The 12,719-nt window shown below is 40.7% G+C and overlaps 1 protein-coding gene across 2 annotated transcripts in view; it reads left to right on the plus strand.

The window, feature by feature from the left end:
• The window catches only part of n4bp3 (NEDD4 binding protein 3), a 31,533-nt gene extending 21,239 nt beyond the window's left edge, over nucleotides 1-10,294 (plus strand). For both annotated transcript variants that reach the window (XM_004912874.4, XM_002936850.5), the window contains exons 2-5: nucleotides 2,835-3,272; nucleotides 3,919-4,488; nucleotides 5,665-5,922; nucleotides 6,854-10,294. In XM_004912874.4, the coding sequence (XP_004912931.2) occupies nucleotides 2,862-3,272; nucleotides 3,919-4,488; nucleotides 5,665-5,922; nucleotides 6,854-7,348 (1,734 nt within the window). In that variant the 5' untranslated portion in view covers nucleotides 2,835-2,861 and the 3' untranslated portion in view covers nucleotides 7,349-10,294. The remainder of the gene's footprint in view (nucleotides 1-2,834; nucleotides 3,273-3,918; nucleotides 4,489-5,664; nucleotides 5,923-6,853) is intronic.
• The last annotated feature ends 2,425 nt before the right edge of the window (nucleotides 10,295-12,719 follow it).

A 12,719-nucleotide genomic window follows, 5' to 3' on the forward strand; every position in this document is an offset into this window, starting at 1 on the left:
CAGCGGTTCTCAACCTGTGGGCCGGGACCTCTTTGGGGGTTGAACAACCCTTTCACAGGGGTCGCCTAAGACCATCCGAAAACACATATTTCTGATGGTCTTAGGAAGAATTTTTTGTGGTTGGGGGGTCACCACAACATGAGAAATTGTATTAAAGGGTCGCGGCATTAGGAAGGTTGAGAACCACTGGTATCGAGTCTGGTGCAGCTTGGCCTCAGACATGATGAATGTATTGTATTACAGAATTTTTCTTCAGTCATTGTCTAGACAAGACCTTTTTGTTGCATATGCAGGTATATATAATGATCAGCTCCTACTGAGGATTCACATACATGCACTGTGAAAGGGGGTTATTAGGTGGCTTTATTGGCAAGTGATTGCCTGCTGAGTGAGGATGATCCGTTCTGTTCAGTTTGGAACAGACTGTCACATAATCACCCAGAATTAATTGGCAGGAATCATTTAGGGTTACAGAGTTATCTCTTTAAATCCGCAGAATGCAAAGCTATTTAGCAGTTTGTTCAGATACATACAGCAGGCTGCACTGATTTCTCTGCAGCCATGAAAATGATTGTAACTTTAAGGAATACTGTCATGGGAAAACCCCTTTTTTTTAAAAAAAAATGCATCAGTTAATAGAGCTTCTCCAGAGAATCCAGAATTGAAATCCAAACAGATTTTTTTATGTTTAATTTTAAAATTTCACATGGAGTAGCCATATTCTTCATTTCCCAGGATGCTACAGCCTTGTGACCTGTGCTCTGATGAACATCATTCACACTTTACTGCTGAGCTGCAAGTTGGAGTGATATCATCCCCCTCCCCCTAGCAGTCGATCAGGTAACAAGATAGCAGCTCCCAGTAGATATCATAATAGTACTCAGTAGTAAGAAATCCAAGTCCGCTTTGGGACTCCTCCAGTTACATGGGAGTAGGAGAAACAAAATGTTATCTGAAAGCAGTTCTAATGTGTAGCACTGGCTCTTTCTGAAAGCTCAGACTCAGACACACAGAGTGAATTATTTGCTATGTAAACAGTATAATTTAGAAATAAAAAGTATACCATAAAAATCATGACAGAATCCCTTTAATAGTTGATAACCAGGTAGTTTGTAAATTCTAAATCTGTCAAGGGATGAGGTGACAACCCCACAAACATGTCCATGTGTGTTCTATAGTAACAATCACTGGCACAAGCAAATGATCATACCAGCAAGCAACCTGCGTCAGGTTCCAGTATCTAGAGCATTTATACATGAGTTTCTTCCTGTATTCCTCAGTAGTGGCTCTTTCATGCATTACACAATAGGCCCTGGTTGATCAGCTCTGGTCAGCTTAATGTTAACACTTTCATTACACTTCACGAAGGCCAGCTCAGCCTTTCTAATTTTATTCTCTGTTTGGCCTGCATTCAGGAAATCCAGTCATAATGCCCTTTTCCATTAATGATATGTCCAAAAAAGGGACCTAAACCAATTTCCTTTTAAACAATTGTGTTCTTGAGAACGTCATTTTCTGCAAGTGACTGCGTTCAGCAATGCCCTATCCTCCTTTTGATCAGTGACTCATGTTGAATGGCTGGTGTATTGCTCCATAGGCGGCTGCCGCTTCCCCTCCAGCTGTGGGGATAAAATCGGAATTTTGCAAATGGAACAGCTGTTTCCCTTAATCCTGCTGCAGTCTGTACTTAACCACTCGGCTTCCTGCCACTGGAGGGAACATTTTAGTTTTTGTTGGAGAATAAAATAACTACTCCAAATAGGTTAAAACAGCCTGGGGAATCTACTCTCTAGCCTACTACAGCCTAGAATGATCATTTTTCTTGGAATGAAAGCAATGATTTGATTTGTGCTTTTAGTTAAAACATAGCCTATTTATAATGTGTTTTAGCCTTGTTAATTTGGTTGGGCCCTTACATTTTGTACTGTACATATGATTTTCAGCTAAATTATTGCTTGTCTAGGCTCAAGAGACAAAAGCACTCACAAATATATTGTCCTGTTGAAATTTCAGGTGATCTTTGATTTTGACCATACTGCTAGTGGCTGTAGTTCTGATTTTTGGGCTGTCTGAATGAATGAATGGAACAGTAAAAGGTAGCCAGGCACATGTATGGTGGCTTATATAGTGTCCATCTGTTCAGAAGGATCCATCATTAGCTCAGGATGGGCTATATGTCACTATCCACTATATGTAAAAATATAGATATGAATTGAAGAAATTCTACTGTCTATTAAAAAGGACACCATTGTCAAGATTATAGTCCCAGAATAATGCACAATATTTCAGTGCACCAGAGGCCATCGCTTCAGATTAGGTGAACAGAACTTTCATTACAAGCAGGGTAGGTGGTTATTCATGGTGAGGCTATGAGGTTGGGTAATGCCCATGCCCTGTGGAGGTTTACTGATGTTTTGCATGTAATGGGTTGTCTTGTGTGGGGGCGATAAATAGTAAAAAAATACCTTTGCTTTGGCAATTATGGGAATCACAGTGGCCAAATGAGTTGAATCATGCATCATTGAGAACCACATGACTGTGTGGGTGCTTACATTGTTTGCTCTTGTTTACTCATGTAGAATTGTTTCTGCACAAAGGACCCCAACTAGATTCAGTCCTGAATACAGAATGCTTTAGAACATCGCTATAAATTGTGTCTTGCACATCAAGCCATTGCGCAAATAATCTATCCCTCATATATATGGAAATTCCAGTCACAGTTCCATTGTCAGGCATGACTGCATTGCAGGCCCGGAGGACAGGAAACAAATGTAAATAGCAGTGTTAAATTCTATTACTTAAATGACTTAAAATGTTTAATTTCCTTTTTCCAGACTTGCCAAGACCTCTGCTAGTTCCCCATGGCAGCTGCTCAAACCTTCAATTTGAACTGTGACCCTGGAAATTTCCATAGACTCCAGTCTTTCCCCTCTGAGTCTGTGACGTACAGTTGTAAAATGGGAAGTGTAAGCAGCCTAATTGACAAGCAAGACTTCCCACATGATGGATTTAACTTAGACTTTAAGCCATTTCCAGAGCCCAGTGGCCCAGGAAATGTTCTTAAGAGGGGACTGCACCAGAAGGAGTTTCTGAGCTACTTGAACATCACAAAGAAAGAAGGTAAAAATAAAAAATTCCCCTCTGGCTTGGGATTCAGAAGAGAACATAGTGTGGAAGGAGGGGAGAATGACTATCCTGTATTCTATCACAAAGATCACCGGGGGACAGAGTTTAGCAAGTCGTCCCTCCCGGAGAGAGGGCACTTGGATAAGGTCAGTACCATTCATCAGGAATCCAAAAACTGTCATCCTAACCTCTCACACTACCCATAGACTGTTCTGCAGCACAGCAGAAAAGCAGTGGTGTATTAGCCATTCAGCCATAGTTGTATAAATACCTTGGACAGCAAATACATTTTTACCCCAAATCTCACTGACTTCCAAGCTAAGCTTTCAGGTGTATATAGGAGAGCAAATAGATATTCTCCCCAAATCTCATCATAATTAGCTTTCAGGTACATCTAGAAGAGCGGTGGGGTTATGTTGTTCAGACAGTCAGAGGGCAGGTCAGTGGCTCATCTTAAGGGTATAATGAATTTACCAGCAACTACATTAAGTACCAGGTTACAAAGTCAGATCCTCTAAGGGTAATCTCAGACTACAGATTTTGGTTAAGGACAGGTTCATAATGGTTTTGGGTCACATACATTTTAATCAATAGGCAGCGCTATAGGTAAATCACTTCTGTCCTTATAATGCTGCCATGCATGGCCTCTCTGAAGACTGTTTTTGCAGGGGTGGGGGATAATACAGGGGCCCAATTATATCCGAATTAGGCTTCTATAAGTTAATCATTAATAACACAAACTGCAATAAAATGGTGCTGTTTTAGAGAATAATGTTTTTAACTTCTTTACAGTCTCGCTTTGGACCTTCTGCCTTGAAGTCTTCAAATGTAAAGACCTTCATGTCTATTCAGAGCTTATATCAGTCTGGAAACAAACTATCCAAAAGCAATGGCAGTCTGAACACACTGGGCTGTGTGGGAAGTCCGCCCTGCAGAGGTCCCTTACAGCCATGCAATAGTCAGTCAAATAATCAAAGTGAAAGTGGAAATGATGAAGAGGATGACAGTCTGTCTGATTCAAGACAAAACTCCATTAACAGTTTAAACTCTTACAGCCCTGGCTTTAGTGTAGCAAGGGGTCAAATAAGTGCTTCCTTGGGACAAATTAATCACATTGGAGGATCGTTGGACCGGGCTTCACGCGTAATGCGCGAAACCGTGGCTGGTGAGAAAAGTACTTTCTCATGCAGAAGTATGGCCACTCTGAGCCGTCTGTGTTCTGGGGAGCCTCCGCCACCCTATGAGTACTCTCAGTCAGTGGAGGATGTAGCACGCCAGCTGGAGGAGAAGCTTTATGAGAAAGGGATGGAGGCACGGCAGTTGAGGAAGAACGCAAGCGATAGTGATGATCCTTTTACTCAGGTTAGTGCTTGATAATAAGTCTATGAAACCATTCTCTTTTTCCAAATTGTTAATGATTTTATGCATTATCATTAGGTTAAGAAATATTTTAAGGTTCTGGGGTGTCATTTAACTGATTTTTTTTGCCTCCAATTGAAAGGACATACTAATAATGTCCCATTTTAACTTATAACACAGTGGCCATATATATGCACCTGTACCAAGGTAGGGTTGCTAGATACTTTAGTGTGCACCATGAAAATCCCCTTCCATGAAATGGTTTGGTATATCCTTATATATCCTTCACTTGTGATTTTTCTGACAATAACCCTGCAGAGGAATTATGATTCATATTTTTGTGAACTGTAAAAACTTGAATATATAGTACAAAGACACAAAGGATTGTGAATATTTTTGAAAAATAGTGTTGTTTGTGAGTCACATTTATTTCTGACTGACCCTAAAATAAGGTTAAGACTGACTCTTAGTCATCAGTAACACTTTTATGAAGGGCCAAGAGGCACTTGTCTGTATTTTGTGAGATAGCTCTGGTGAGTAACTATAGTGTCAGTGATTGAAGTAGTGTGAATGATGCATGATCACCCGGCTGCCACAGATGCTTTGATAGAGATGATGCTTGAAAGGCACAGAGGCCCCTCGGCAATGGTTTTAATGATAAATGCACCCTTTTATGTGTTTGATTTCTTATAGAAACAAGAAGTGTTTACTTAAGTGTATTGTGTTTGTTCTTTAATGTGCATTTGGTACTGTACATTCCAGTTATAATCCATCTATGTATCAGTCTGAAATATTGCACCACATACTTTCCCACTAAATATGTAAAAGTAATAAGGTATCACTGTAAAATGTAAGAATCTTCAGAGTTCCAAGACCTTGTAAAAGCATAAGGCTCCAGGCTGAGTTACAAATGTCAGAGAACCCTTGAATCTTTGTATTTTCACATAGGAGGTGCATTATATTTATAATATTGAAGTTCCACTGAGTCCTCATTTTCTAAAGTTAATTACATTCACTCTAATAAGCAACCCCCCTTTCCACCATATTATTGGATTTTTGCTTAAGCACTGGAATGCGCAGAAGTTGACATGTAAAAAAGTTCACGTTACACAATATCTTGCCAGACATGATGTACAAGATTTATATTTATGTTCTGTTACCCCCTGGGAACCCTCACAGGTGTTTGAAGACAAGCGTAGGCTTTGGATGGAAGAGCTGGATGAGCTGAAACAGATGTACATGTCTAAGTTGCAGCAGATTTCCCAGCAGGCTCTACGCAGCCAAAGAGCCCTACAGTTGCAGTTATACAAAGTGCAGCAGGAGAAGAAGCGACTTCAGGAGGAGCTTAATACCCTGAGGGGAGAGAGCGAGGAGTTGAGACAAAAACAATCCCAGTCAGATAATTCTGGCCCAAAATTGGAGGACTCAAAGTGGGAGGTAAGATTAGAAACATAATGGTTTATGGTACTTTAACAGACATTATTATTATTATTAACATTTATTTATAAAGCACCAACATATTCAGCAGTGCTGTACAATAAGTGGGTTTTATACATTGGACATACAGAGTAACATATAAAGCAATCAATAACCAATACAAGAGGTGAAGAGACTACCAGACCTAAAAGCCCAGATAAGATAATTGAAACTCTTACTGAAGTCCATGCTGCATTGGTATAAAAAGCCATACAATTCTTAAACTTAATTTGTATGTGGGAATCGGGCCCAGACTGGGAATCTGTGAAATCTGGCAAATGCCAGAGGGCTGGTGTAAGATTCTATAGACACTCACTATTTAGTGGGCTGGGGGGGGGGGGGGGGCTGTTTGGGCCTCTGTGTACTATTTTGTACACTGTGTACCTATTTTTTGTATCCCAGTCAAGACCTGGTGTGAATCAATTTTTTATTACTGTTAAAAAAAAAAATAAATACCTTCTGACCAGCTCGTTTAAATGGTGTTTGGCCAATGCATTTCAGCAAATTTGTACCAGTGAGATCTCCATCTTTTAACAATCATGTCCCAGTCTTAGGCTAATGGCACATGGGGCAGTTTTGTTGCATTGCCCCTGGTTCATTTTATTCACCCTCATCATGAGGCATCAGAACAGCAAAAATCTCCCCTTATTGCTCATTGTTGCTGTCTAGTCAAATCAGGTAAACACATTTTCTGGTGAAAATCACTTGAATATTCTCTGTACTGGTGTTTTCTAATGTTTCCCATAGACAGCAATTGGAGGAGAGTCAGGGTGTATTGACTCTGCATTTTGAGAAAGAAACGAGCTGTGACATAAGTGTTATGTGTTAGGTGATCAAGCGTTGTATACCGTAAAGTAACGCATAGCCTCTTTATCTTTTGCCTCCCACACAGATCTCTCAGAAAGCTGGTGAGATTTCTCTCCTTAAGCAGCAGCTGAGAGACTCGCAAGCAGAGATCAATGTAAAGCTTGGGGAAGTGGTCAGTCTGAAGACACAGCTTCGGGAGGCAAAAGCCCTGGTAAAGGAAAAAGAGAAGGAATCTGATGAACTCTCCACTCGCCTCCAGGTTTTAGAGGATGCCAAAAGCCAAGCTCCAGTAGATTTGCCAAGAGATAGCTCAGACACTATAGACCTAGAGCGCCTACGGGCAGAGCTAATGCTTGAAAGGCGTCAGAATGAAGCCCAGATGTTGACCTTTGAGACTGAACGAAAAGTCTGGAAGGAGGAAAAGGAAAAAGTGCTGAGGTACCAAAAGGAGATACAGTCTAGCTACCTGGAGATGTATCATCGCAATCAGGCTCTTGAGAGGCAGGTCCTAGAATTAAGGCAGGGTGTGGGACAGTCCCCGAGCTCTTCTGGCATCTGGATGGACACAGTGGAAACATGAACATGGAACCAACCAGGAAAGTTTCTCTATCATGGCAGGACTGCTATTGGATGAGGGATAAGACTGATATCCTCACACACAGATATGAAGCCATGTTGAAACGTTATGGTGGTGTATTGGCAGCAGTGATCGGTGTGACCATCACTTAGACTCTGAAATACATTTTGACTTGGTTTCTACTTAAAGTGACAATATGTGTTGCCATTTGACAAAATACCAGAGCTATGACTACTGCTCAAATAGGCCAAGTTAAAGAGAGACTTGCTGGATCTTTGGAGTAGGATGGGAACCATGTTCTGTTACATTTATGAAATCAGCATTGTAAACAAGCTAAATTATTTTCAGTAGGTGACCTCTTAAGAAATGACACCTGTAGTATATAAATATAAGTATTTTCAGTAGTGTGAATTGGTTTTGCACTAATGTGTTTATATTAAATGAAACAAGCGACTGAGACGAATGTTTTACAGAGCATTTTATTGCCTGTTAAAATTCCCCTAAGACTCTAGGGAGAATTATGCTATTCCATGCAGTCTTGTGGGCAAGGTGTGCTTTCATAATCTATGTATGCACCAGTATTGTGTGCTGCCTACCTAACTAGAAACGATGTTGGGTGCTAGAGTGCCAAAAAGTGCTGTATCAGTCCAAGAGGCAACAGTAATAATCACTGCCCTTGCAGTGTCCAGATTGGTGTACCCCTTGGGCCTCCATTTATTTAGTTCAGTTGAGCAGAACTTGTTGCTCATAATAAGTTTCCAAAGGCTTTAGAAGAAAAGAAGGAGGTACGCTCTCTGCCTATTCCATGTTATGACATCAGCCTTCATTACAGGGCGCAGTCTGTTTATATTTGGGCACACTGTACAGATGGCACCGTGATTTTTTAAGGGATTGCTCTGGTGACTTTAGAGGCAATAGGTATGTTTAGAAAGATGTTTTACAGTGAAAACCCTTAGGGAGAATGGTAGGTGTCTGTATAATGCATCTGTTATTGCAGCACTTTATTCTTGTTACTCACTGCAGCACTCAAAACTAGAAAGGAATTTGATCTGATCTGCAGACAGACTTGGACAGACTTGGACTTTTAGGAGCTCTTCAGCATTTTAGTGCACACCCAGCATCAGACAACTGTACCCAGTAGAGGTACACAGTGAGGTGCAGAACTTTTAGGGCAATGGCACACAGAGCTATTTGTAACCCGCAGTACAAAAATGCGCTACCACAGGCGTCAGATCTCCTAAAAATTCCATCCCCTTGGTTAACAAATGAATCGCTGCAAGTAAATGACATTACTCACAGCAATTCAGCACAATCATGGGAAAGTACTATCCAGTGCGCTAACATTTGCTTTGCCGCAAGTAAATACATTACAGCAATCCTGCTTTATCGCAGGGGAATGCCCTCTTTCACATTTTCCCGTGATTAAGTCAGATCTCTGCAAGTGATGTAATTTAATTGTGGTGATTCCAATGTTAGTGAAGGGGATGGCATTTTCAGGAGCCTTGTCACCTGCGGTAGCACATTTTTACTGTAGGAGACAAATCTCTCGGTGTTTTTGCCTTTAGGGCAAAAAGAAGGCATTTTTTCCACAATTAAGCTGAATTGCTGCGAGAAATGTAACTTACTTGCAGCAATTCAAGTGTTAGAGAAGGAATTGCAATTTCAGGAGATTTGCCACCTGCAGTAACACATTTTTACCATGGGAGACAAATCTCCCTGTGTGCCATTGCCCTAGAAGAGTAGCTGCAGTGAGTTAGACTTGTAAGTAAGGAGTAGGCCCCTGCAACTTGAGCTTCACTGTGTGGCTGATGTGCATCTTGGATGCATAATTGATGCCTACTTGTTGCCACCTGAATTTTGTAATGTTACTATTGCTTTTATCACTCAGGGGAAGGGGGTTATAGCTAATACCTATGTCATTGACAAAGCTGGATCTTTTATATATTCAAAGTGTTGAACAGATTTGAATATCTAAGTGGAACTAGCAGCATAATTACATGTATATAGTGACCGGAGCATAATTCATTCTATGTTCAAAATTCCTGACGACTGACAAATGCGGTCAGTCTTCTAACTTAATACAGACAAAACCTAAAATACCTCCCTTATAATGCTTGTTTTTGTAAATATGATTAGTGCTTGTAACACACAGAGGCATCATTATTATGTTTACATCTATGGGATGCCCTTGAATGCATGTGCATGTTTCTCCACTCACAGCCTAGGAATGGTGGCAAAACGGCAGGCCTGTTTTGCCAAGTACAGCAATTCACATGGTACAGTTCTGGCATTTACAATCCATATAAATTGTAGGAATAGACAACAAATCTTCCAAGCATCTCTCAGGGCTGACTCTCAGCCTGCACATAAATACAGGCCGAGACTAAGACCCTACGCTGGAATCAGCTTTTCCCCAGCCACTATGTTGACCCGGGCGCAGGCACACAGTAGATTTAAATGCAGTAACACACAAGTATGCATTTCAGGCCAAAATCTGCACCGTGTGTCTGTACTTGCACTGGTACCGGGTGCAGACACAGGGGAAGGCTGATGTTTATTCACAGGCTGAGAATCTGCCCCCCATGTGGCATTAGCCTTATAGTTTATACAAACAGGAATGCAAATGGTTGCTTATTACTATTCTCTCTCTGTTATCTGTGAGCTGTGACTCACTGCTGGTGGTTGTCTGTATCTCCCAGAATCCCAGTGCACCATTTATCTGGGAGGTGGGTTTTACAGCGGCTGGAGAGCCACAGGTTGCAAGTGGCCACTTTATTTTTGTGGTTTTGCAAACCAGGGAGGAGATGCTGGTCTGCTTGCTGGCACTTGCATAACATTTATGAAGTATCATTTTCCATTGTGCTTTTATGACAGTTTTTATTTTTTTTTCAATGTGAACCAATTATTTGTCATGTATTACAAATAAATTGGGTTTTTTTTTATTCATAATTATGAATGAGACTCATTTCTTGTGTCAGAATGAGGAGAAAAAACAGTAAGTATAAAACAAGGATACTTAATGTAGTGCAACTTTTATAAGTACACATGGATGTCCTCAATTAGACATTAAAATAACTGATAAAAACTCTTTATTTTTACAGGAATGTAATTTAGATGGAAAGTTTGTATAACTTAATAGTCTTATAGCCTAGGGTCGCTGCATCTCTTCCAGTAACCAAAAAACCCTTTCCACATGCCGGGCTAGCAATCTGTGAGTTCTGGCAATGCCAGAGGGGCTGCTGTAAATGCCATAGACAATTACTATATAGTGGGCTGTCAGGGGGTTGTTTTGGGCCCCTCTGTATCTGAAATGTCAGGGTCTATTTTGTATACCAGTCTGGGCCTGCCCTTCCAATTCAACCTTTTCTTATCTGCGTTCCTTGGCATAGCCCTCTTTCAGATTCTAGCAATACACACACCAGTACCCTGCACCCTTAGATGGCACATACACCATAGCCCAGAGCAAATTAAGTAGAGGCTCACACCAGTGAAAACCTGAATTTTGACAAGGGGCTGCTGGCTGTGGGAAGTGGAACAGTAGCCCTATGACACATGAGTTCATAAATTAAGGGATTTATTTCTGAGCTTTCCTTTCACATCTATCACCTATAAACTGTCAATTCAAATTGTAGACAAATCCAGTGCTAACTAGAAACCACTTTTTTTAGATACAAGCAAATTACATGATTTGGCCACAATGACATTAGAGCAAATGTTAACATTATGCAAAGTAGCAACATTCCACCCATTCTTATGTGCTTCGGATGTGCCGCTGGAGTCGGATTCATTGCATTCTTGCCCTAGTATCAAGGTAGAGCAATGTACCTAATGTCCCACAGATTTCCTGTGTGTGTGTTTCTTGCTCGTCAGTGTTCTCTCACCTTGGTAGCAGCAAGTGCCGGCTTGTTGCCCACAGCTGCAGGGAGATGGAGGCCTGGGATCTGAGAGTAAAACATTGTGGGTGGCACCAAAACTTGGCAGAAGAAGCAGAAACTGAGCCCAGCTGTTTCTTGACTCCCACCAAATGCGCCGGAAAAGTTTCATCACATGCCCAAAAATGTCATTAATTGGCTGATTCTAAATGAGCGTTGGATACAATCTCCCCATGAGCAGCTTGGAACCTGGGTGTCTGATTCACCACCATTTCATTTCTTTAAATCAATTGCTGTGGGGTAATACTGGCTGGCATGGATTTGCTTGACAAGGCAACCGTCCACCTTGGCTGGCCAAAAAAACAGTATGTCCATACAGCTGTCTGTCCCCTTTGCACTATACTGAAAAAAGACTGATGTAGCTTTTTTTGCCAAATAAATACATTTTATAAATGTCATTTTTACCACTCAGTAACAAATACCAGTGTTGTCAGATTTACCAATCTCTGTTCCATGCTGGCATTAAACATCCCAGTGGGTAAAAGGTTTTTCCAAATTGGTAATTCCCCATAAACTAGCAATAAAATGCTTGTTATTACTTAGGGATTAACAACTCAGAGAGGTTCAGTTCATAGCAGACACTGAGCTCTAACACCCCATAGAACACATTCTGAAGAATTGCTACATTATTCTGTTTTCACGGTCAGGGAAATGTCTGGGAATTCAGGGTCCATGCACTCCCCATTATGTTACAATAATGGAGACAATTATTATCATGCCAAAGCATGTTTGTCTTAAAAAGAAGGTCATAAATGAAGTTATGACCGTAAGCATAGCCTTGCCTAAATCCGTTCTGCTCCCTACCCCCCACACCTTTCTTGTGCATTGAGGGTTTGATAGGTTGTTGCTGGATTCCAGAAAAGACTGACCCTGTTCTAAAGGCAAAGGGTTGCCAGGTCTTGGTAAATGAACCTGTGTGGTCTTTGTTTACATTCTGCATAAAGGCAATTGTCCCTCTTGTGAATCAAATACCATTGCCGTACATCAAGACTATACTGTTAGAAACACAAAATAGATTATACAGATGGGAATCCCTCTGACTTCCCCAGTTTATCCATATTAAATCTGCCCATCATTGATGTTATGTATGTTACTAAATGTCCTTTTCCTAGCAATTGGTCTTCATGATTTATTTTTAATAGTTTTTGAATTATTTGCCTTCCCTTGTACTTCTTTTCAGCTTTTAAATGGGGGTCAATGAACCTGGCAGCCAAAAAATTACTGCTCATTAGTAAACACTTATGATTTATTTAGGTTAGCATTTACTTTTGTTACTTTTACATTCCTTTCTATTCAGTCCCTCTCCTATTCATATTCCAGTATCATTTAAACTACTGCATGGTTGCTAAGGAAAACTAAGCCCTAGAAACCAGGCTGAAGTTCCAAACTGATAATAAATGGGAATCAAACTTGACATTTCAAAGTATGTACATATCATGGCC

This window comes from Xenopus tropicalis, chromosome 3 (assembly GCF_000004195.4).
Source record: "Xenopus tropicalis strain Nigerian chromosome 3, UCB_Xtro_10.0, whole genome shotgun sequence".
Classification (NCBI taxonomy): domain Eukaryota; kingdom Metazoa; phylum Chordata; class Amphibia; order Anura; family Pipidae; genus Xenopus; species Xenopus tropicalis.